This window comes from Triplophysa rosa, linkage group LG5 (assembly GCF_024868665.1).
Source record: "Triplophysa rosa linkage group LG5, Trosa_1v2, whole genome shotgun sequence".
In the NCBI taxonomy this organism is placed as follows: domain Eukaryota; kingdom Metazoa; phylum Chordata; class Actinopteri; order Cypriniformes; family Nemacheilidae; genus Triplophysa; species Triplophysa rosa.
This window is the reverse complement of record NC_079894.1, coordinates 11,475,492-11,501,248: the sequence shown is the minus strand read 5'-3', so window position 1 is coordinate 11,501,248 and position 25,757 is coordinate 11,475,492. Positions and strand designations below refer to the sequence as shown.

General features: G+C 39.3%; 1 protein-coding gene across 2 annotated transcripts in view; it reads right to left on the bottom strand.

Annotated features, from left to right (window-relative positions):
* The window catches only part of dpydb (dihydropyrimidine dehydrogenase b), a 159,364-nt gene that overhangs the window by 97,691 nt on the left and 35,916 nt on the right, over positions 1 to 25,757 (bottom strand). For both annotated transcript variants that reach the window (XM_057333891.1, XM_057333890.1), the window contains 5 exons: positions 13,356 to 13,443; positions 12,956 to 13,117; positions 9,616 to 9,812; positions 5,721 to 5,802; positions 4,562 to 4,649 (listed from right to left, as the gene is read on the bottom strand). In XM_057333891.1, coding sequence (XP_057189874.1) covers positions 4,562 to 4,649; positions 5,721 to 5,802; positions 9,616 to 9,812; positions 12,956 to 13,117; positions 13,356 to 13,443 — 617 coding nt within the window. The remainder of the gene's footprint in view (positions 1 to 4,561; positions 4,650 to 5,720; positions 5,803 to 9,615; positions 9,813 to 12,955; positions 13,118 to 13,355; positions 13,444 to 25,757) is intronic.

The following is a 25,757-nucleotide window of genomic DNA, read 5'->3' as shown; positions in this document are numbered from 1 at the left end:
TTTTATTCTAAACATGAATTCTAGCGGTAGCCCTGCTAAAGGGTCTTCGTATAGTGCATACATTTTGATGTAAACACATTGAGTAGCTCCCCTTAAAATGTGCAACCGTTTGCTGACAGTTATAAAATTTGCGCCATCCCCCCAAGTTAATAAATCCCCCCATTTGAGTTATCTAAGGAGGAAATTTCTTCCCCATAATTTCCGGACCTGATATGTGTAGTAGGTTCATACAAGGTGACATAAGGATAACGACCAAATTCACCATGTTGTGCGGCTGAAAGAATGTCTGAAAATTTCATTTTGTTTAGGAAGCGGCTGAAAGCAGTTGTTTCATAGCATCATTTGACACTGCTGTTTCACACAGATCAAATCTATGCACAATTTAATACAAGTCTGTTCCCGTATGAATGTAACGCATTAGGCAACTGCAAGCGATCGCTGCAACAACATAAAGGTAAGTACAGAGGCGGAGGAGATTGGAGTAATTACATAGTCTTGGGTATCCTGAGGTGTTTTGTGTTAATAGAAAATCACAGAGAAATCATTTCTTTAGGTTTCGTCTCAGACCCAAACTTATGTGGACATCCTCGGACTTGGACTCAACATACTCGGACTCGAATGAGCTGGTCTCGACTACAATACTGCCAGGTGGCTTTTTAGGCAGTGTGAAGCCACCTTGCAGTATGTTTTGATATGCATTTTATGAGAAATTAAAATAAATCTTATTTCAGAGATCTGGGATATAAAAAATACAACCATTAAAAAATGAATACACCGCTGGCTACAGAAAGCTCTGAAACACAATCATGTGCTATGTTGGCATATATAAAAACAGTTAATTGTGTTTTTACTGGTTTTGAGTATGGCCACTTGGCTGGAAGCACATCTGTGTAAGGCAGTGCATTATATAGAGATGATTTGGGTGTATATTATACTAATTACTAACTGCAGGCATATGCATCCTCATTTAGAATAAGACACATTTGTCAACCATAGAATGAAGGTCAGAAAACATTTATCTGCATACGCACTTGTCGTAAATCCACATTTTCAGCCATTATTAATGAATAGGACTATTAAATGTGCACAAAGATGTAAAGCAAAAGTGCAGTTATTACTCTTTTAACTGTGGTTTGGACAAATAATTCATGGACTTGGGCCAATACGATCCTAGTTAGACCTCTGAAATACAGTTGGCTAATACTCACTGAACATTTATTCATCAGTTTTTGAAATGTGGTGTACATTATGCCCACAATAATGCATATTTTGAAACGTATTACTGTATGCGTTAAGAGTTTTTCTGTCAATTGGTTTAGACAATAATTGTTTTTAAAGTTCAACTCCTAGATACTATCCACACATGCTTGAACCAAGGTTTCTAAAGTTTTCCAAAACTACAATTATTTAAACACTTTTGTTAATTGAAATCAAATAAAACAGCTGCATAAATATTATTTGAAAAAATTAAACTATTTGAAAATGAGAAATGTTGCCTCCACAATAGATGGTATCATCGGCAACAACATAAAAATATGCTATGTGGCCCGAACTTAGACTGTAGACCTCAGTAAAGGTTAAATTTCTGTTAAGTAGTTTTAAATTTAATTTAATACAATTAATTTATAATTAAATATTAATTAAATATAAAATAAATAGTTTTATTATAAACAAAAACAGACAGGAAGTTAACTTTGGGCCAGGCACGTGTGTCGGATGAAACCATCTATAAACTGAAATACGTTTAAGTCGAGGCACTAAAATTATTATCTGAAAATAAATAAAATAAAAATAAACTTATATAGAAATATAGAAATATGAAAAACTAAACAAATGAAAGTGACAAAAGAACATAACAACATTGCTAAACAATAAAAATAAAAGCCAATTGAAAATATTAATAAAACTACTAAAGAAATTAAAAACAAAACTATAGCAACTCTGGCCTAAACTGCTAAATGTCAAACATCAACCGTTGTCTCTCATCAGGAACCATATAAAACCCCCCTCTGAATACAGTGTAAAAAATGATTCTGTGTCTCAGTGGTTAGAGCATGGCACTAGCAATGCCAAGGTCATGGGTTCAATCCCAGGGGATTGCACATAGTCAGAAACAAAATGTATAATACAATGCAATGCAAGTCATTTTGGATAAAAGCGTCTGCCAAATGCATAAATATAATGTACTTATTTTTTTAGCCAAAATTTTAGTTAAAATTAAAGAAAAAATCTCGACAGTATTGATACTCTGTGTTTAGCTCCTCATATCCATGTAAGCAGTCTTTCTTACCTATGAACCACAAGTCCATACATACAGCTGTCAAGGTTGACAGAGGAGTTTCAATGCTGGTGTGTATATGTCTTGACCACGTACGAACCGAACTACAAAGCTATTAGCAAGATGCTAGTTGTGTCTCTTTCATCTCGGTGTTGCGCAGACCGGTCGGCGTATGGCATCAGAGCTCCATGTGCTTTCAACACGTTCTCGTATGCACGGTTTCATTTGTTTCCCTGTTTTTGAGTTGTCTGTGGACATGTTATCTTATCCAAGGAAAAGAACAATTGATTCCCACAGGGACCATATATACTGTTTATATAGTTTTGCAAAAATGAATGAACCAATACTGGAAAAAAGGTTCCAGACCCCTGGCTTAGGTTATGAGTGAGCTCATGATGTGTTTTTTTCACTCAGTGAACAGTAATGGTGCTAATGCCGCAGTGCCGAGAGACAACTCTCAGCGTACTTACTATTTTAAGTAAATATCCGTGTCATTTTTTACAGTGTAACAGAACAAATCTAAAACCTGTCCTTTGTCTTTTTTTGTGCTTTATGTAACCTGATGGTGAGTTGAGTGTTGCAAACATGTACAGTACAATCAATACATGTGCAATCTATTCTGTTTTCTTATTGTGTTCCCCTTTGACATTAAACATGCTTATAGCACCAACTTTGAGGCCAGCTGTGTAGTGAATTTATGATCAAGTAGTGTTAACTGTATTCACTGCAGTTTCAACTACCAGCAATACTGAGAAGTAATATACTAGAATAAAAAAGTAACAAGCCTAATTTTTTTAGTTCTGCCATAAATGTAAATCACAACATATTTATATCCAATATACCATCTGCTGTTCACGACAAAATCCTCCAGAATTCATCAGCAATTACTGGGAAAACGTAAGTTGAATAATAGCTATTGGACTGCTTGCTTGCCTTTAAATGCCATATGCAGTAAAAGTTTAGAAAAACAAAATCTGAAAAAAAAGTTTTCAAAACACAAGTGATATGCTTTAAATAATGCTTTAAAATCAAAGTATCTGCCAGACATAAATTCCTTAACAGTTTTTATAATCTCTAACATATGACATTCACTAGGCTTTTAACAAAACTACTGCAGTTGGGCTTTACACAGAATACACAGTAACCTCACCTCGATGTCGGATTCATTAGAACTGAACATCTAGACCAATGTGCCTACTCATATTGTGTAGCTTTGTTGCTGCTTTCATCTTTATCAATGCTTTAGATAAACCAACATGACTGCTTCTAACCTTAACGCATTCTGGTCATAGTTGCCTCCATTGTGAACAATTTTGTGGTTGGTGTAAACAGAACACCAAGGCAAATGGTCTGAAAAGGCATATTTTGATGATAGCCATTACTGGGACGAAGAACGTGCAACATAGCAATCACATGATAAAACAACAAAAAAGTGTGATCGTGAAACACATCTGTGAATTTAACGGGCTGAAAAGGAATATCCTTATCTGTGAATTTCAACCGTTTCTCTCTCTGAAAAGCAAAGGTACACATTTGCATGTCAATCACAATAGAGGCTGACATTAGAGACAACATGAGAGAAGTGGTAAAAAAATATCACAGAGGCGCAAATGTAATCATTTCCTTTATGATTCCCAGCTTATTGCCGTTGCTTTATGAGAAAAAGAAATCCCAGAGCTGCTCCGACTCGCCCGGCTCAATAACAATGAGGCTTAGCTACCAAAAAGCAGCGCTTATTCAAACATAATAAATGATACGAATTCCTTTTAATTATAAAGAAAAGAAAGACCTACAAAGTACACAGTCACCCTCGAAGAATGTTTGAATTTCTCAAATCAAATCAATACACCAATACACATAATATTAATAAAAATAGAGGCAAAGTGACTCAACGGACATAATTCTTTCTGCTCAGAGAAACTACTCACACCACAAGTGGGCAAAGCATTGAGGTGAAATACGAACCATCCGGGAAAAGCGTAAAAAATGAACGTAACATTTAACAAATAGGGCAGGCATGTGTATTTAAAGGGACAGACAATGTGAAGGACACTGAATGGATGGCGAAAATAAGAGAAAGACAGACCACATGAGAAAAAAAATCGAAAGCACCAAGGTAAAAGAAGACATTGGTTTGTTTGTCTCCGGAGGTTAAGAGAGATTACCTTGGCCAAGAGGCCTCTGTTGAGGGAAAAACAGATTTCTACACAGATGATAACCAGGCCTTGTTTTGCTCAGAAAAACATGCAGATGAGCAAAGGGAAACTCTAGAGAGAGACTGACCAATGCCAATGAAGACGACCTGGAAGCCCTCCTCCTTCAGTGAGGTCAGAGTCATCCCATTCTGCCCGAGTCCCTTCTCAAGAACAACCTGTGAGAAAAACACCATCCACACTGCATCTGTCTCAGCTGCATCCATCTGTCTGTATTATTCGCATAAAGAGGATGTTAGTGTCAATTATTCCACGCCGCTGTGAATACCAGGACATAATTACATCAATCATCCCGCAACCTTTGTGATGGCAGCGCATACGTAGTTATGCTACATTACTGCAAATTGAGTGATTCTGCGGTCACATGTGCTGCTATATGTTAGGGTACAAATAGACTATAGGCCTTGAATTCAGAGGCGCTTCTTGTGCAGTAAGCAAGTTGTTTAGGGCAAATGGGCCAAAAAAACGAAATACAAGACAGACAGGTTTTTTTTAAAACACAATATGGTGGTATATGTGCTCCGTTTCTATCAAAGAGATGGCACCATTTTATGGCACAACATGTGAGGGATTTTCAAAAATGTAGTCATAACTTAATATATTGCTAGACAAATTATTCTGACTGAAATTTAAGGCTAACTTTCATGCATCCTTCACAAGAAGACAATACCATATTGAATAAACAGCAAAATCTTAAATCTTGATGCAAATTTTAATATAGAACATTGCAAATCAATCAGTTATGACTGTAATTGACTGCACTTCCCTCGGGATGCTCTCTTAAAAGACAGCTGACTATATGGAAAGCGATGGAGTCTAGGTTTTGGTATTCTCAACAGTCCTATTTTTCATAATTAGAACAACTGACGTTATGAAAATCTAACAACTCTCTTGTGAAAATGAATCTTAGTCAGCTTTTGGGAGTCACCGTTCCCCTTCTCTAACTTTGACCAACCTCCATCAAATTTCAGAACCCGTCCCCCTCCCCCTTTCTCTCTCAAGTCTAAAATAAAATGAATCATGGTAAGGTGATGAGGACTATCGATTGCCATCTCTCACCATCACAGCTTTCAGGCAACGGACAGATGGATGTCTCAGCCACTTTCCTTGCTAATGTGGCTTTTAATTGTGTTTTGTTAGCTTGCTTTTTCCTGCATGATTATTAATGTCAGTGACATTTGGCTGGAAGATCTGACACGACCCCCCGCCCCCCTCCTGCTTATTGGTACCTTTACACCAAGATCTTCCATCAGATCGATCTCAAACTGCACCACTTCGTAGGGCAAACGGAACTGAGGGATTTCGGAAGTGCTGCAAAGACAAACAAATACACACATATAAAAACGTCTCGGTTACGACTGTAACCTCCGTTCCCTGATGGAGGGAACGAGACGTTGTGTTGAACCTATCATCTCCAAGAGGAATTTTAAAACGCCAATGGGCTTGGCGAATGGCACATGCATGCCAGTCTCCACCCCGTGCATACGGGTATGAAAGGGAGATGGCGGCAGCCATTCACTCATCTTTTGGGTTGAGGAACCTGAGAGGCATCTCCCGGTCGCTGCAACGGGTCGGCGAAGCATTGTGGCATGAAGACACAATGTCTCATTCCCTCCATCAGGGAACGGAGGTTACAGTCGTAACCGAGACGTTCCCCTTCAGTCGGTCTCTCAACGTTGTGTTGATCTTGGGACCGGTATGCCAACGTAATGGCATCGACGATCCAGTGCGCCAATCTCTGTTTGGAGACAGCCCTCCCCTGGTGCTGTCCCTCAAAACAGACAAAGAGCTGCTCAGAGCTTCTAAGGCTCTGCGTGCGGACCAAGTAGAGGCGCAGTGCACGTACTGGACACAACACGTTGGAGGTTGGGTCTTCCTCCCCAGAGGGGAGCGCCTGCAGGTTCACCACCTGGTCCCGAAAAAGAGTGGTTGGAATCTTGGGCACGTAACCTGGCCAGGGTCTCAGGATAATGTGAGAACTACCGGGCCTGAATTCTAGGCACCCATGGGGCACGGAGAATGCCTGGAGGTCCCCCACCCATAGAAGCGAGCGCCATAAAGATTGCCGTCTTCATCGTTAGATGAGGGAGACTGGCGTCTCTGAGGGGCTCGAAAGGGGCCGTAGAAAGGCCCTGAAGGATTACATTAAGGTCCCAAGAGGGTACGGAGTGCAGTCGAGGTGGATTAACCCTTCTCGCACCCCTAAGGAACCTGGTGACCAGGTCATGTTGGCCGAGGTCCCTCCACGAGATCGCGATGAGCGGCAATAGCGGCTACATACACTTTCAATGTGGATGGGTAGAGGTTACTCTCGAGTTTCTCTCGACTCTCGACGAACTGAGCCCAAGATGTGATTCTGCGTCAGCATCCTGAACGGCAGCTTGTGTAGGTGTTGCCACTCTTGCCAAGCGCCCAAGAACCGTGACAGCGGAACCAGAGGGACGATCTACTTCACCGTGCCGTGGGAGGCTGGTTCGGTGACTGACAGAGCGGTCACCTCGTACGGGGCGGAACCCTGGGGTGGTTGACGGCTCTGTTGACTTACTTGCTTGTTGTCGCTGACCGACGCAACATCCGGTGGAGGTTGCGGCCGGCAGCTTGGTCCGTTCAAGACACCGTCGAGTCGAGGGTGCTGTGGAGAGAGAAAACCCAGGGAGAAACACTCTTTCTGTAAGAATGTGGGTGCCGGGCCCTGATAAGGCTGCAGCAGGTCCCTCTCCGACCTGTGGGCGCTGGTATGGCCGGGGTCGGGACCGATGTTGGACTCCCTGGGTTCTTCCCGTCAGGGCCGCTTAGAGGTCTTCTTAGGTGGCCATTGTTGTGACACAAGAATTGTTGTGACACATCCTCCACGGTGACACCAAACAGCCCAGCTTGCGAGATGGGCACATCTAGAAGGCGGGCCTTCTGGGTTTCGCCCATCTGCGCAAGATTGAGCCACAGATGCCTCTCTTGGACCACAAGTGTGGACATCGACCGACCCAAGGCACGTGTCGTGGCCTTCGTTGCCCGGAGTGCGAGGTCAGTGGCCGTGCGTAACTCGCTCATGCGAGTTGGGTCGGCCTTCCAATCATCCAGGTCTTTTAGGGCTTTAGCCTGAAAAACCTGAAGGACCATTATAGCGCGGAGGGCAGAAGCGGCCTGTCCTGCTGTGTTGTAAGCCTTACAAGCCTTGTCGAAGAAAGCTTACAAGCCTTGGACAGAAGTCTAGGCCGACCCCTCCAGGTGGCAGCTGTCTGTGGGCACAGGTGCACCGCGACTGCACGCTCCACCTGGGGGATGTCGACATAGCCTTTGGCCGCCCCACCATCCAGGGAACTAACAGCCCCCGAGTCCGCTAGCCGGGAACGCACTGAGAACGGTGCATTCCAGGACTTAGTGAGCTGCTCATTCCGGGCTGCTTCCGGGAGCTGCTTCCGGGAAGAATGGCACCAGGGCAGTGCGTGGCTTTTGAACATGATCAGATCCCAGAAACCATGAATCCAGCGTTTCTGCCCGGGCAAGCATGGCTGACTCAGAGAGCTCAGAGAGGTCTTCCGCATCTGATGCCAGGAGGTAGCTGTCCGATGCTATGACAGAGAGTTCGTCCTCATCCCTCTGTCGAGTCTGCCCGCNCGGTGCATTCCAGGACTTAGTGAGCTCCTCATGCACTTCCGGGAAGAATGGCACCAGGGCGGTGCGTGGCTTTTGACCACGCTCCGTCCCCAGAAACCATGAATCCTGCCCATGCAAGCATGGCTGACATTTCAGTGTCGACCTCATCTTGAGCTCGACTGCCCGGGGGCGGGAGCTCAGAGAGGTCTTCCGCATCTGATGCCAGGAGGTAGCTGTCCGATGCTATGACAGAGAGTTCGTCCTCATCCCTCTGTCGAGTCTGCCCGCTATGGGACGGTCCACCACCGCCAGGTGAGCGTGCTGGGGTATGGGTGGTCCGCGAAGCCGAAGGAGCGATATCCATAGGTACTCGCCTGGGAAGCAGACGGGGTGGTGGCAGCGCTCACAAAGAACCTTGATCGACATTGTTCTCACACACAGAACATGCCGGATCGACAAATCCTGCCTCAGCATGCTTGACCCCCCAAGCATGTGACGCAGGTGTCATGCCTGTCTGACTCAGGGATGAGTCTGTCACACCCAAGGACACAGCTGCAAGACATGCTCGCAACTGTGAGAAATTTGCTCTTTTAGGGCTGTAGGGCTGTCAGGAGGGAGAAGTCCGCTGCTCTGCATCATAAATCCAGCAGTAGAAATCGTAGACGAATCAAAGAGTCTCGAAGAGATAATGCTTGACATAAGCCACGCAGGTTCCGAAGAACAAAGGATGAGTGAATTGCCACCGCCATCTCCCTTTTATACCCGTATGCACAGGGCGGGGACTGGCGTTCGTATGCCATTCGCCAAGCCCATTGGCGTTTTAAAATTCCTCTCGGAGATGATAGGTTCTCAAAGATCAAACCCCAGTCTGTCTCTTAACACAATGTCAAGAGAAAATACAGTTGTTTGGTTGTGGCATTATATTGATCAGAATTTTCAGCTGAAAGATCATTAGAGCTGTGTTTGGGATGCTAGACTTCAGCCTGGGATGTGCCTGATGTACCCAAAAGGTTTTCTAAAGGTGAAGTGTGTAAACAATAGGGAACTATCAAAATATTGCTGTTTGTTTAAGCATCTCGATCAGCTGGACACGAAAACATTGTTCGACCATTGGTAGTTTGAGGCTGTCTGGCCCACCAATGATACAATTTGTGCTTCATTTTGCCTTTAAAGGAACAGGTCACCCAAAAATAAAAACTGTGTCATCATTTATTCACCCTCACGTCTCTTTTAACCTGAATATGATTCTTTCTTCTGTGGAACACAAAATAAGATATTTTAATAAAGGGGTTACTGGGTCTATACAATGGAAGTCAACGGAAGCCAGTGTTGTTTGGTTACCAAGGTTCTTCAAAATATCTTCTGTTGTGTTTAGAAGAAAGAAAGAAAGTAATACTGGTTTGAAATTAACATACCTTACACACATTTTTATTTTTGAACTATTCCTTTAAGAGGATCGATAACTTGAAGCAGTGGCTACTAAACCAGTTGTGGATTCTCTGTATAAGCAGGAGAATAAACTCCCTTTACCTGAGCCCACCAGTGTATTTCTTTTTCTCAAAGACTGTGATATTGTCATATCCCAGTCGAGCCAGGAAGGAGGCACAGCTTATGCTAGCAGGGCCACAGCCGATGAGAGCGATCTTTGTGTGGTAGCTCTCTGGCATATCCTCTGGTGACGGGAGCTCTGGATTCCTGATCTGAGGAATGCCCATCTTACTGAACACCTGAGGAGAACACAGAAAGCTTCACAAACCTCTCCTTTCTTCTATTCCGCTGCAGTAAAACATAAATTCAAACATTAATCTTATTTCCCCCACTGTTACTTTTGGATTATTTATAAGGAATCAGTGTGCTAATTAGAGTTCAGAGTTCTCCGTCCCCTCTTAATCAGCTCCAGAAAGCTTTTCAGGCCCAGCTTGCATTTCCTCATCTCAACTCAATGTTTACCAGAAACCTCCCTGGGAATATAATGTGATTTACAGTACAGAGAGTACAGTTTCGAATGCAGTTTTTACTAATACAGGCGCTGCTCTGTCAATGGGTTGTCTAATCCAGTGGTTCTCAAACTTTTCAGATCCACCTTTAATAAAATTTGTTGTTCCAAGTACCACCTAATGACCACCATAGAAAATCATATGAATAAACACTTAAATTAAAAGTAGTGCTGTGAACCTATCTTTACACCTCATCCTCCAATTCTAATGTATTAATAATACAAAAACCTTTTTATTTACCAGCTTTGTTCAAACTAAAGAACGTTTTTTTCCATGTTTTTCAAGTTAGTCAGCAGTAATAGTTGACACAAAACACTTTTCTGTAGTGCACTGTAAACAAGGTTCTGTAAATGACTTTATTTATTTGTTAACTTTCTGGGGACTTGCAAAAAGACTAAAAACTAATGTTAAAGACAAACAATGTGGAAAGAATATTTAACACAGAAGATAATAAATATACGCATACTAAAACATCAAGACAACAGCTGTATATAACAAACAGTGACTTACACTTTACTGCAGCGGCTTTTGTGAAAGCGGCGCGTCAAAACTAAATCGCAACCCATGCTTCATTGATTTAACCTCGACTAGATCCAGACGCGTGTTGAATTAGCACTTTACAGCAATAACAACAGCTTTAAACAGTGGTTCAAGTGCAGAAATACATAAGAAACTTAATTTGCATGCAGCTCGTCAGAAGAGAGAGAGTGAGAGCGGCTGTCTGCTCCCGTTCTGTGTTTGAGCTGCCCATCACGATAGACCAAAGACAAATAAACAATCATTCATACAACTATTTTAAAATTGCAAATAGGCTGCGATGTATTCCGTTTTTATCAATCATGTAATAAACACTTAAATTTGTTTTTAAAACATGAAATGTAAATTAATATATAGAGTTTTTTATTTTCTGTCGTGTCACGTACCACTGGGGTCTCTTTAAGTACCACCAGTGGAACGCATACCACAGTTTGAGAACCACTGATCTAATCAATGCACAGAAAAACAACCCTGGCCTTTCACATTTGAGAAGAGAGACATTGTCATCTTCTCGGTGATAGTTGATGGGGGAAGGAGCTGACAGGATGGTTGGCTTGGTTTTTTCCTGTCTGGACCAATCGTGCACGATTTTTGAAAACGGAGAGAGATTCACTGAGGTCAGGAGAATGGCAAACAAATAAGGTGAAGAAGAAAGAGGTAGACATTTGACAGAAGGACACACAAACACATGCCTGAGCACTGAAAAATGAGAAGCTGTCACATGGGGAACTCAAGGGCTTAATAAATAACACTTACGTAACTATAACGTTTAAGTCTTTTGTACAGTATGCTGGGTTCAAATGCCTATAGTTCAAAACCCTGAAATCAGAAATGCGTACTGTGTGCTTCGAACCAACATTTTAATCCCACGATAATAATAAAATAAATATGGTAAAGATAAGATGGTAAAGAAGATAATAAGGAAGGTATTCTTTACAAATTTCAGTTTCCTACAAGTTTACACATTTTTATTTTACGGAAAAAATGAAGGGACCATTTCAAAATTATTTTCAGTTTTTCAGAATTTACTATCTAAAGGTATGTGTTTGGGTAAAATTACAAATTTTCTTACATTGTAAGAACTACTAACAATGTTTCTTACAAATGTTCTATTTGCATTTATTTGCAGAAAATGAAAACTGGAAACAGGTCAAAATAACAGAAAAGATGCTCTGTATTTTTTCAGACCTCAAATACTGCAAAGAAAACAATTTATATTCACTTTTAAGCAATACAACAGTAATATTTGTACATGTATTTAGGAAAAGTTTAAATATGATTTTCTATGTGAAAAGCTTGAATTTTCTTGTCATGCTGTCAGTCTTTCACATTGCTGTTGGATGACTTTGTCACTGAGGTTTCATTTTGTTGAAATTCAACAGACAATGCACTGGAATGGCCACAAATGAAAATTTGGAATGATCTCTTCATTTTTTCTGTGGCTGTTTGCTTAATATTTTACCTCCAAAACAATGGTCTGATATTTTACTATCAAGACATGTTTCCTTGTGACAACTTGCCCCATTCAGAGCAACATTTACAACATGCATTGCCATTTGGACACGTCATCACAACAGATCAACGTGTTCAATAAACATCTTCATGTTTTCTAAGCAATAACAATGAAAAGGTGTTTTTGTAGCCACGACTGTAAGGTGTACCTATACAGAAATTGATTTTGCCTGAGAAATAATCACAGGAATAACAAGTTTGACAGCTATCCCCAATCTCCCCCTACTAACTCAATAACAACCAGAAGATAATAAACAACAAATATTGACCAACAAATAAGCCCACAAAAGATAAAAAATAAATAAATGGAACAATACAAAGCAGCAAATCTTTATATTCTTCTTTTCCTCAGACTGAAAGCTGAAATAAAAAGAACAAAAGGAACAACACAAGAGCAAAGGGTGAATATTTTTCTCCCTCCTTGAGCCCGTTCTTGATTTACACCTCTGAAAAAAGTCCATTCCAGTAGTGAAAAAGACTTTTCCTATACTGAAATTTTCTCAGAGGAACTAAGAGCCTGGTGTTAGTTCGATATGACAAGGAACTGAAATAGTACAAAGTACATAACAGCAGAAAGAAAGAGGTGAGCACTGATAACCCCTGACAACCATTAAACCACGGATGGAATCATTACACCAAATCCTCATTAAAACCTAAAAATAAGTCTTTGATTCTTACTTCATTTTGCATTTTTGATTGGGTTTTGTTCTATTTTTGTATTGTATTTTAGATGAGTAAACATACAGTACATTCACAAAGATCATTTAATAAATGATAAAGAGATTTGTGAGAACTTCAGACCTTCTACTTCAAGAGCCCCTTACCTCAGTGGCAAACTGCTGGAGACCACCGATATTGATGGGACCTTCCTCACAGGCATAGAGGTTACAGCCCCCCACACACAGATCAGAGGTGGGACACACCATACCACAAGTCAAACCCAGAGGATTGTCTGAGAGGATTGCCTTCGCTGCCCCATAGTAGTTCTACAATACACAAAACAAAGCCATTGATAAACACGGTCTCAAGCAAAGCAGTGCTTTGGAGATTTTCGATTTGAGGATTTTACCTGGCTGGATAAAGCAATGTATAAGTGCATGTGGTTAACTAACCGAGAAATATAATACATAAAGTATTATGAGATTATCACTTAAACCAACATCAATAAAGTGTGTTGGGCATAGCTGCTGTGCGAGTGAGCTCGTGCATAGTAATTAGTTTTACCTTGTTGGCAATGCTGGTGATGAAGGACTTGATGTCCAAATTGGTAGGACAGCTTTTCTGACAAGGAGCGTCGGCACATTTCAGACATCTATGGAAAAGAAAATACATGAAAATCTCTTTATAATCTTTTATGGCAAATATGACACACTTACACATTCCAAGGGACAGTTAAAGTGATAGTTCACCCAAAAATGGAAATTCAGTCATCATTTACATTTTCAACCTTTATTACTTTATTACTTTATTACAGAACACAAAAGAAGATATTTAAAGAAAGTTTGTAACCGAAAAGCACTAACCCCCATTCACTTCTATTGTTAGGACACAAAATAGGGACCAGTTAACAACATTTTTCAAAATATCTTCTTTTGTGTTCTGCGGAAGAAAGAAAGTCATACAGGTTTGAAATGACACATGGGTGAATAAATGATGACAGATTTTTTGGGGGGGTGGACTATCCCTTTAAGAAAAGAAAATCGTAAGTCAAATACTACTAGTACTAGTACAGCTGATGGTGTGCAGCAGTAGATAATGGTTTTTCCTTTGTGTGGTTTAAAAAAGGAGGGCTGAGAACAAATGCTAGTTTTGTCCTAGACACGTCTGCACAGCCGTGGTGAAGACTGATATCCCTTATAAATACTGCTGACTTCATAATGACCAGGGAACTCCACATTGGTAGACAACAACATGCCTGCTTTAAATTATACATAGGATAATTTGGCTCCAGCAAATGAAATATTCATGAAGGAAAAAAAATGCATGCTGCACATTCTATTGAGATGAACGGCGATGGATATAGGTGATGCTCGGCTGGGTTTCTGTTTCATTTGACACACAAAATGCAACAATGGTGCAAGTCATAGGTCGCTCTCATGGCGCTTTGGTCAGTGATGGACTGCCACTTGTTTTGAGTTTATCTGACTGACCAGGTGCAGACAGGCTTGGGCATATGTCAACGAAAAGTAATGCAGAAGTGATTGCATTTTTTCAAGAGCTCGGGTGACTCATGGGATATCAGGGCTGCATATAAGTATATATATCCAACAAAAGGCTCTCCTTGAAGTCTGTGGCCAATCAAACCTGTGGCTTATCAAATAAAAAAGCACAAAGACATGTCTCACAAAGTCAGGTTTAATTGACAGGACGAATGTATGGAACACATAAAACATTCAGAGATCATAATCTGAAAGACATCTGTTGTCATGGCTCTGCTTCCTTAGTCATGTTTTTCTTGGTCCTGTAGCAGAGCCATGACAAAGTCTTTGGTTATGTGTGGAGAGAAACATATTATTGTCCGTTTGACAATAATATACGTTCTCTCCAGTGTCTTGTCATTGGCCCCATTCCTCTTGTTTCCTCGTTATGTTTCCCTGAGTGTTTAATGTCCCACACCTGCCCCATGTCGTTATCCCTCGTTTGTCTTCCCTATTTAAACCCTCATGTTTCTTTGTCCTGTGCTCGGTCATTGTGTTTGGTGCGTTGTGTACTGTGGTCTCGCGTGTTCTTGCTGGTGTTGCTACCCATGGTCCTGTTCGTGTTTTGTGAGTTTTGTTCATTGTATTATTTAAGACGTTTGGTCGTGTCTTTTAGTTTAGTTTTACTGTTCTTGTTTTCATTTTGCCCCCTCGTGGGAAGTCTTTTGTTTTCTGTTTGTTTCTTAGTTTAGTTTCTGTTTGATACCCCCTCGTGGGTTTTTCCTTTGTTTTGTTCATTTAATAAAAGGTATCTGTTAACCCCTTCACTGCCTGCCTGCTATTGGGTTCTTTCTGCCAGTTCGTGACAATCTGTAATATCTGACATCAAGGACAAACATAGCTAGAGTTAATGCTGCAATGCTTAAGAAATGAAAAGTGTTGTCCTCAATGTAATTTTAGTTAAACTAACATACATTTGACATGAAGGGACAGTTCACCCAAAAATAAAAAATCTTTATCACTCACCTTTGAGTTGTTCCAAATCTGTATACATTTCTTTGTTGTGATGAACACAGAGAAAGATATTTGGAAGGATGATTTTAACCAATTACATGGCCACCATTAACTATTATGGTTGGAGAAATAACAATGGTATTCAAAAGTGCCCCTGAACTGATTGCGTTCCTAAATTCTTGTGTTCAACAGAACAAAGAAATTTATAAAGCGATTTTTCCTACTACACTGAAAAAAATGAATTTTGCAACTTGTCCAATTTACTTAATTTAAACACAATAAATCAACACAAGTTTTGGAAAATTTGGCCACAACATGATTTTTTCACGTTCACTTATGTATTTTAATCCATTCATGTTGGCACTACATGAATGATTTGTGTTAACATAATTGTTAAAACTGGGCAGCATGCTTTGCATAAGACTGCATTTTGAGACTTATTTTCTTAATTAAGTGTCCTTTTATGTGATTTTTAGTATTAATGACAAGCACGTTAGTGTTTAATGTTCACTTATCATTGATATTTACAAGAGTTTGTTAAATGTTTTAATTTTGAGATTATCATTCTTCAGAAAAGCGTTGCCTTTGGTTAGGTAATGTGCGGTTACATTTTTGAATGTCTGTGAAGCTCTGTTAACTTAATATCTTGTTAAAGATAAATGAAAATTGTATGTAACATTAACTAAAAACACCTATGTTGAGAACATTAAATGAAAATAGGAAACTTTAACATAAAAATCATGTTTGTTTAACAAACATAAATTGGGCAACTTGAACTGCGTAAACATAACTTTATTATGGGCAAACGATGTACATCATTTTTTTATGTTAATCCAACAGGGTTTTTTTCAGTGTATTGTAGTCAATGGTAGCCAAGAACTGTTCGGTTACAAGCATTCTTACGAATATCTTTCTCTGTGTTCATCAGAACAAAGACATTGATACAGATTTGGAACAATTTAAGAGTGAGTAAATGAAGACAGAATTTTTATTTTTGGGTGAACTGTTCCGTTAAGGGCAGAATTTTAAAAAAAAGTCATTATCCATATAGATGTTGTACATTGTTGTGTTGAGACGGGAGTTTGGATCCTCAATTATATCATTAATAAAACTAAAACTAAACGCCAAAAGAGTGCTGGAAATTATTTTAACACCCCATTTGCACCTTAAAATATTTGTCTGTTTCAAATAATGCCACAGTTCCATTATACCGTCTGTTCAGCTAATATAAAACAAAGACTTACTTGTGCATGTACGCGCCTTCTTAACATTGTAACACTGTGCCTGGGGCGCGGTGGCACATTTTGAATTGGAAATTGTGAGTTTCTGCGTTGTATGAACACAACAGTGGCGCTAAGCTCTGACCCCTGCACTCTTAAATTCAGCAGCTTGTTCCATTATTTATTTGCGTGTTACCTGGTCTAAGCACCTGCCTGTAAATGAGCCACAATGGGAGGTCAGGCTAAACATGACCTCTGGAATACGCATTCTGCTCAAGCACTGTGTTAGCAGTAATACCCCATGTTGCTGCGGTGTCAAAGCGCTGTATGCTCATTGTATTGGACAGAGGTCGTATCTGACTGATGCTCAGGAAATGTATGTTCTAATCATCGCCTCACATGGAGTTCGGTGCGACTGGGAATCGCTGTTAATGATCTTAAACCAAGAATCCCATCAATATTCCTAATGATCCTGATTAAGTAGAGTTGTCTGTGGAATGTTTGTTAACACAGCTTGTGGAAATATACAAAATACATAGTTAAGGGATTGTACATACTTCACAAATCTCACAGGAGACTGAGGAAGGCATGAATAAAATACGTGATATGAAGGCATTGTTTATTTGCATATTGTTTGTATATTTTGTACATATTGTTGATTTTTTAAGCAATTTTCCTTAAGCATCGCTACAATGATCTAACACACTGTGAATGTACAGCACGATCATTGAAAGCCACTGTAGGCGCCTGATTTAGCTCTTAAAAGTGCATTAAACTACACAGCATGTTTAGATATCTCAGCATTTGCTCATCATTTAATGAATTACAATTGTCACTCACGATCAATAGAAAACATAGTCATCTGTTTTTTATAATCTGCTTTATAGGCAGTTACGAAATGTGCCACAAAATTCCTAGGCAAATACAGTTTTGTAAACAAAGGACAAATTACAATTAGCCAAATTTACATAACATGAATAATTCACAGAAAAAATGCACCCTTAAACTCTTTATTTAGCCATTGAGGCTGAAGACCACCCGAACACTAGCTTGGTTGGAAAATTAGTACGACCAGCATAAACCAGTAACTTCCATCTTAAAGTGATAGTTCACCCAAAAATAAAAATTCTGTCATAATTTACTCACTCTCTTATCATCTCAAACCTGTATGACTTTCTTCCAGAGAACAAAAAAGAAGATATTTTGAAGAATGTTGTTAACTGGCCCCCATTCACTTGCATGGGTTTTGTGTCCGTACAACAGAAGTGAATGGGTGCCAGTGCTGTTCGGTTACAAACGTTCTTTAAAATATCTTCTTTTGTGTTCTGCAGAAGAAAGTCATACAGGTTTGAAATGACAAGAGGGTGAATAAATGATGACAGAATTTTTATTTTTGGGTGAAACTTTAATCACTTTAATATTAAGAAATGTGCTTTGCGTACAAGTAGTAGTGCGAAAAAAAATGTCATGAAGTCTTAACGATATGTCAGTAAATATGTTAATACAACTACATGTATGAAAGAATTGTAAATGTAGTGCTGTTTTATTGGTTGCAAAGTCGGAAATCCACAGACATCGATCATGAAGAGAAGAGATGTTGTTTGGAGGGGAAGCCTGTACGTATAAATCATTCAAACTCATGTAGCTGCATACAGCATACAAACAAAGCCTATTTTATCAAGCTCCCTCAGCATTCCTGTAAATTTGACCTACACTGCTCCTCCCTCCTATTACAGCAACAGACTCTTAAACAGATCCCGTGCAACACTCTTCCTGCGATACTTCAATCTACATTGGCTTTTACTTTCAGCATCCCACAAATTTCAAAAGAAAACTGCCCCTAAACTGTTGTTCTACACAGAATACGCAGCACGCGCATTACTCAGTGCAACAAAACATGATTAAACGTTAGCTCATCTCGAAAGCAACGTGGGCATTACCGAATGCTGTCAAATCACCTCACGCCTCCCACCACTACCAACTTAATCCCAAACGCTCCTCTGTAGAGATGATGAATTTATCATGTGTGTGGGAGGTCATCTTGGAGAGATAGCCATCAAAATCCTCACTCGCAAGGACGTGTAACTTGTGGGGACCGAGTCATAATGAGGACCCTAGAGAGGTGCTAGACCTCTCAGAAAGGACACGAGGATACTGTCCTCTCGCAGGCCGGCTCTGTCATCTTAATTACTTAAACCATTTTAGATACGACCAATTAAGCTCGGCTCGGAATCAAAGGAGCTTCTTTTTAGACTAGGTGGGACAGCTGGGATGAGAAAATGGTTTTAATGATCAATCCACCTTTATATTCTGTGGCTTCTGTGTCAAAGAGAAGACATGAAAAGGGAAAAGGGCTTCTGTCAGGGGCGTGGCGGCGCTGGGAATAATAAGAGGAGTTATTTCTCATTACAGCTCATAGTTTTAACAACGCAACATGTTACTTGACTTCAGTCATCTGACATGTGCGATAGCGGTTTGACAGCAGACACTAAAGGCAGCTGTCAGCGTTGACATCCTCGCTTTCATGCAGGAACCTATTAAATAATGCCAACTCTTGTTTTAACATTTCTCCAGTGGTGTAGCGACGTACCAACTGAAGTTCTTTTGTGACCAAAGCGCAAGCTGCATTTTAGATGGGATTTGGACAGACCGACACAATATACCACAAGCAGTTAGAATTCTATCATTATTTTATAAAAGTGAGATTAGCTCTATTAACAGAACATGTCAGGAGCATGACAACTAGCTCAGAGATTTGCTCATCCTCGTATGATTTTCTTTCTTGTGTGAAACATGAGAGCAGGGTACAATTTTATACAATTAAAGTGAATAGTGACCGGGGGCTGTCAAGCACCAGAATCTATCCCTTTAATAGACGTCTCTCACCGTATTTAAAAATACACAATTGTGAATCACAAACTGCCTAACTTCATATTTATCAAGAATTCTCCATGGAAGTCCATTTTTTTCATGATTCATCATTAATTCAACCACCATGAAGATCTGTCAGTAGCATCTAGTTATCTAATTTAGTGGGGTTTAAACTGGGGACTGGGAATCTCCTGAGGGTCTCCAAAGGGTTTTAAGGGGTCTCTTCTGACAAAAAAGACAAAGCAAAAAAAATCCAATCATTATTGCGGTTTTACTTCTAAGGGGTTTTTCAGTGCTCTCTTGTACATTTGTTTTGTATCTTTCTAGTGCTACAGGACAAATGCATCTGAACTGAAAATGTTTCTCTTTAGGTTAACAAGTTCAATATTCAATACTCACTAATATTGAAATGTTTCTTTATACTTAAAAATTATCTATAGATGGTTTCAGAGGCAACAACATAAACAAACGTTATAGCCCAAACTTAACTTCCGGTAGACCTCCACAAAGAATCAACAACTGTTGAGTAGTTTTAAAGGGGTCAAATGACACGGCTAAAACAAATATTATGGTTTGTTTTAGATGTAATGCAAAGTGTATACACGATTTAAGGTTAAAAAAAACGTGTATTTTTCACATACCGTGCATGTTTGTATCTCCTCTTTTCCCCGCCTCTCTGAAATGCGCAGTTTTTTTACAAAACTCATCGCTCTGAAAAGCAAGGCATGCTATGATTGGCCAGTTAACCAGTGCGTAGTGATTGGTCAAATACTGCAAGCGTGTGACGGAAATGTAACGCCTCTTACCATATTTGGAATAGGGATGTGCACGAATGTTCAAATATTCGATCGCAATAACTATTGGAATATTAAAAATGCTATTTGAATATTCGTATTTTTCATAAGAATAAAACTGCGTCATCACAAGGTTAAGTTACCGGTTCAGAAGACCTTAGAGTTGTCACGTCTTATTTAACGCTTCTTCTGTAATGATTTTACAATATACAAAAAAATATAAAAAATAATTTGTATGTGTTCCTAAATCTTTGTTCACTCAGATTGCAAGCTAGTTTAAATATGTTCAGTTTACACCCCAGATGCCCGGATCGCGTTTTATGCTCGGCTCACATCACCGTATTAAAATGTGTCAGGAACGATGAGGGAACAAGGACAGAGGACCCAAGCGCAGACAGTGGGTAAGGAGTAAACAAGGATTTTAATAACAAATACAAAACATGAAACAAAAACCCACGAGGGGGTAAAACAACAGAACAGCAAGGGTAGAAACAGGAAGGGTACACAGGAACATAAACTGACTACACTAAACTAGACCAGACTAAATACAACACTAGACATGACTACAAATAACTAACTAGACTTACGTAGCAATACAGGACAAGGCGGGTGACAAGGACAACATCACAAAATGATCCGGCACAAGACAGAAGACACAGGGCCATTAAGTAAGGGATAAAAATCAAGAGGGTAACAGGTGAAGGGCATGAAACAATAAACGAGCAAAAATGAGGAGACGAGAGGGCGGGAACAGAGACGAGACCGGAGAGAGTGTATGGAAAGCCATAAGGACAAAAAATACCTCTCTCCACATGAAACACGTGGGTCTGTCATGATTCTGCCTCAAGGGCAGAGGGCGGAATCATGACAAAAATGTTTCAAAACTGGTGAGCCACAGAATTTGTTAACATTACTTACATTAGGTATAAAAATACCAACGTAGTATTAAATTCTTAATATATCTTTAACGAACGAATATGAATTTACCAAGTAATGCTAATTTCAACAACCTGAAACATGAAAATGTACATTTCACTGCAACTAATGTTAATGAATTTGGCCTTAACTTAAGACTGGCAGCTTTTTCCATACCTAAAAGCCTGAATTTTACTTCTAGAAGTTCAAATAGAGACTTATGAGTTCAAGAGCCAGTGCTACGTTCAAGCAAACTCGGAATGCTTCTTCCCATATACTACTTGGAAATAACATCGTAAACTACGCTCATAGTCGGACATGCGACCTATGAACTCAGGGCAGATCAATCAAGCACGAGCGCAGGGAGACGCATTACATGATCCAAAATACTTGCAGTGACATTAGCGGGTAGCTAACTTATGCGAAACGTTAAGAAACTGTAAAGTATTTGACTGGAACGCTGCGAGGTCGGAAGTGGGATATTTCACTTCGCGCCCGTGGCCCAGCTCAAGACCGTTACAAACTCTGCAGCGCCAGCGCAGGAACTGAGATGAAATGCTTGTATATCTGAGGTAAGACTTAACAAAATTATTATGTATGACCTTTATGAAAACATGAAAATAAAACAAATGAAATGTAACATTAAAGTAAAGACATGGTTACTGTACATTAAAATACAGACTGAAGCTCTGTTAGTTCATTTCAAAGTGACCTTTTTTCTATTTAGGACAGTGAAAAAGTTATAAAGAGAGATGTATAGTGCTACAAAGGCAACATTTGTGTTAATTATTTCACCCCTTCACTTTCTTTTAAGTAGAGAAAAAGATAAACATACATCAGTGAAAGGGGGAAAGATGTTAAGACGCAGGAGACAACGCACCTGCAAAATGGATGAACCGCATTTCTAGCAACCAAATATGGACAACAATCAGAGCATCAGTACTGAATGTTAATGAAAATGTATGTGTTAAACGTTAAATTGTGCTTTCTTATTGAACAGCCAAAGTTGGTAACTGTACGTCTGCAAGGCACAACAAGCAGAAATAAACAGTCTGTTTATTTAGGTAAACATGCTGATTTAGTGACTATTATAATTTATTCTGTCAAGTAATCAACTAAACTTCGTAACATATTAATATGTTAATGCATTCTGTGTTGGTCAGCTGCATTAAGTCAGCAGCAGTCTGTCTTAAAGGGATACTTAACCCAAAAAAATGTAAATTCTGTCATCATTTACTCACCCTCGGATTGTTCCAAACATGTATACATTTCTTTGTTTTGTTGAACACACTGGAAGATATTTGGAAGAATGTCAGATCTCATCCCCCACTGCCATAGTAGGGAAAATAAATACTATGGGATTCAGTAGGGGATGAGATCTGACATTCTTCCAAATATCTTCCAGCAGAACAAAGACATGTATACAGGTTTGGAACAATCAGAGGGTGAGTAATTGATGAGAGAATTTTCATTTTTGGGTGAAGTACTGTATCCCTTTAAGTGTGACCGTTTGTTTAATCTTAATTATGATTATTTACATGACAAGACTGAATATTTAACTGAAACCAATGATTTCTTGATCAAGTTTACTGTGTTTTCTGTAGAATTTGTGGTTTTCCAGATGTGTCTCTCTACTGTCATGTTGCCATTAATGTGGAACCCACAACCTGTACAAAGAGTCAAAATCCTACATAATTTTAATGAACAGATAATCCTTGATCTCCATTTATGCTTAACCACAAGGAACATGCTGTAGGTAATGTTTAATCTAAATTGATAAATGCATAATCTGTGAATAATACATTTTATTGAGACAGTCTTGTGGCCTGAAGGAGTACTGCAGAGTACACAACATAACACAAATGAGTTTCACTGATCTGTGGTGTTCTGTTTCCACAGCTGTGTCCACCCATGTTATGCATTTGTGCCTTCTCCTGCTCTGCACTTTTAAAGCCCACTGTACGGTATGCAAACATCATGTCTACGATGGTGAACTTATGTAGAGATCTGAGTAAAGTGGTTTTCTATTCTGTATTCGTATAAAGGTATATTTAAATTAACATTTTGTATAGGCCATCATACACCGGTTTGGCTGTGCTGCAGAATTTGCCCGTGCAAGACGCTGAGCAAGTTTTCCTCAATGATCTGGATTACCATCACAGGTAAATAACATATTTATATTCAGGTTTCTTGCCTCTCTCTCTATTCGGTATTTTTGGTCAGTTTTAAGGAGATGTATTTATTATAGCTTCTTATTAATACACAATAACAGCAATATCAACATGAATGAATGATCCTTATCATTATCTCAGGCATCTTGATGTTTACTGATGATACATATCCCTCTACTGTGATCTACTGTGCGAGATATCATTAAACTCTATGTCTAAAATTACAGAGTTGAAGATGTTAAAGTTAATTGTTAGTTTATTAATTTGTCTGTTTTTCTTCTCTCATCAGTGCAATGTGGCAGCTGATGGGCAAAAGGTAATTTCTTAGTGTTGTATTTGTATTACTTATTATTGCACTTTTTCAAAAAACATACTGTGGTGATGAAACTGTCACCCTGCAGTACTGAAGGATCATACAACTGGGATTTACACAGCTCTGCACTGCATACATCAGTTAATGGACTTTCTCTCTGTTTACGGCTGATGTTAGGAAGAATGTTACTGACTGACAAATTCACCGTTCACTTACATACAAAAACACTAGTCAAAAAGCAAAAATTGTTCTCTTGTGCTCTGCTAAGGAAAGACAGTCAGGAGGGTTTGGAATATGATGGCGAGTAATCATGATCACATATTACAGATTAAAATGGGCATTTTTGTTTGTTTAAATAAATGGATGCAGTGAGGTGGGCTTGCTTTATTTCATAATTATTTTACTTTGTTAATGTTATACTTATCACAAACAGATGTTAAATAAAATGTATTGTAATTTTGTGTTTTGTCTGAAATTTGTGCATGTACGCAATAAATATTTAATGGAGAATCATGGTGTTGTGTCATGTGTTATGAAATGTTGTTATAGTATAATGTGTAATATAATAATAATAATAATAATAACAATAGTAACAATAATAATACTACTGAAATGGTGACTACAAAGGGGTTCCAAAAGGAACTCTGCTGGTTCTTTAATGCACCTTTAAGAGAGGGTTCCAATTGGAACCTTTTTAAAAAGGTTCAGAAATTAACCTTAAGGTTCCCCCACAGTTGCAATCTCCAGGAACCTCAAAAGGTTAATTTTTGAATCTTTTGTTCTTAGAGTGTATGGCTCAGTCTTTGTTGCGGGGTATTTTTTAGGATCTTAACAGTCGGCATGAGGTATCAAGCCTGTTTACTTTATTTATTATCAACATTATAAACAATAAAGCCAGATATTCTTGTCAGATCTGGGTTTTGTTACCATGAGTTAGAGAAGAGCAGCGTGTTTTCTCTGCTGTCGGCTTGTTAACCGTCGGCTTGTTGAACAGACTTTCAACAGAGTAAAATAGACCTATATGCTTGCTTTTCTTATCAAGAACATGTAAAACAAAATAAACAAGATATATCACAGACTGTCAATATACAGACTGTCAGTTTGGTTCATTTTGTTTTGTCCGTTTTCTTTTTGTATTATACCATTCCGCGCAGGTTTAAATTCCGTGCAGGCTTTTTCATGACACAGGGGATCCAGACCCAGGGCTTCCTCTGGTGCCCAACAAACAGGCCAAATCAGCCTGCCGCCTCCTACCAGATTAGCGCACGTTGCTAAGACTTTCATGCCCGGCATTATTAGCAGTTAAAAAACCTAAATCTTTCATCAGATCTGCCAACTGGCGCAGCAGGGGTGTCTCCGCAGGACGAAAGTGTGCATTAATGTCTCTAATATCTCTCTGTCTCCATTCCTTTTAACTTGACTCGTGGCTTTCGCTGCTGTTTTGGGTTTTTGTTTTTTCTTCATGCTCAACAGATGCAATGCTGTGCTCATGCATATTCTATGTCATGCAGAATTAAGACATATTATTCAAATCATTTTGCGTAACAGTCTGTATTTCAGTATACATTTAAAGAGATCATTATGTTGAGAAGGCAGAGGTCTGCAAAACAGATCAGATGTGATCGGAACAGAGAAGGGGGAAATGGTCTGACTGTCTTACCTGCTAGTATTTTGTGGCTGGTTCTGAATGTACGGCTTTTAATACTATTATTAAACTAAAGATACAACCAACCACCCTCGTCATCTGAACATGCATACAGCCAGAGTAGCTAACACAGACAGCTGTGCAAGAGAATTAAACTGAACTCAAGGGGTTCTAAACACGTTTTCTTAAATTGAAATTACTTTTAACTTGCCATCTAAAAACACTCCTGATGCAACACAGTGAAAATTAGGTGTAACTGACAAAAACGTCGTGTGTACCTAGATCAACACCTAAAAACATTTGCATAAGTAATACAAGGACGTGTCTTGTGTCAACAGCCCTTAAGTCTACAGATTGATCAGTTGCATAATGAACTGCTGTGAACCTTTTCCACATCTTTAAACTTTTGGCCTACAAATTGCGTTTTTTTCACTGCATTAATTGTCAGAATATCAAGTAAACATAAGCATTTTGCTAACATGAGCTAACATGAACTAACAATAAACAAATACTTCTACAGCATTTATTAATCTTAGTTCATGTTA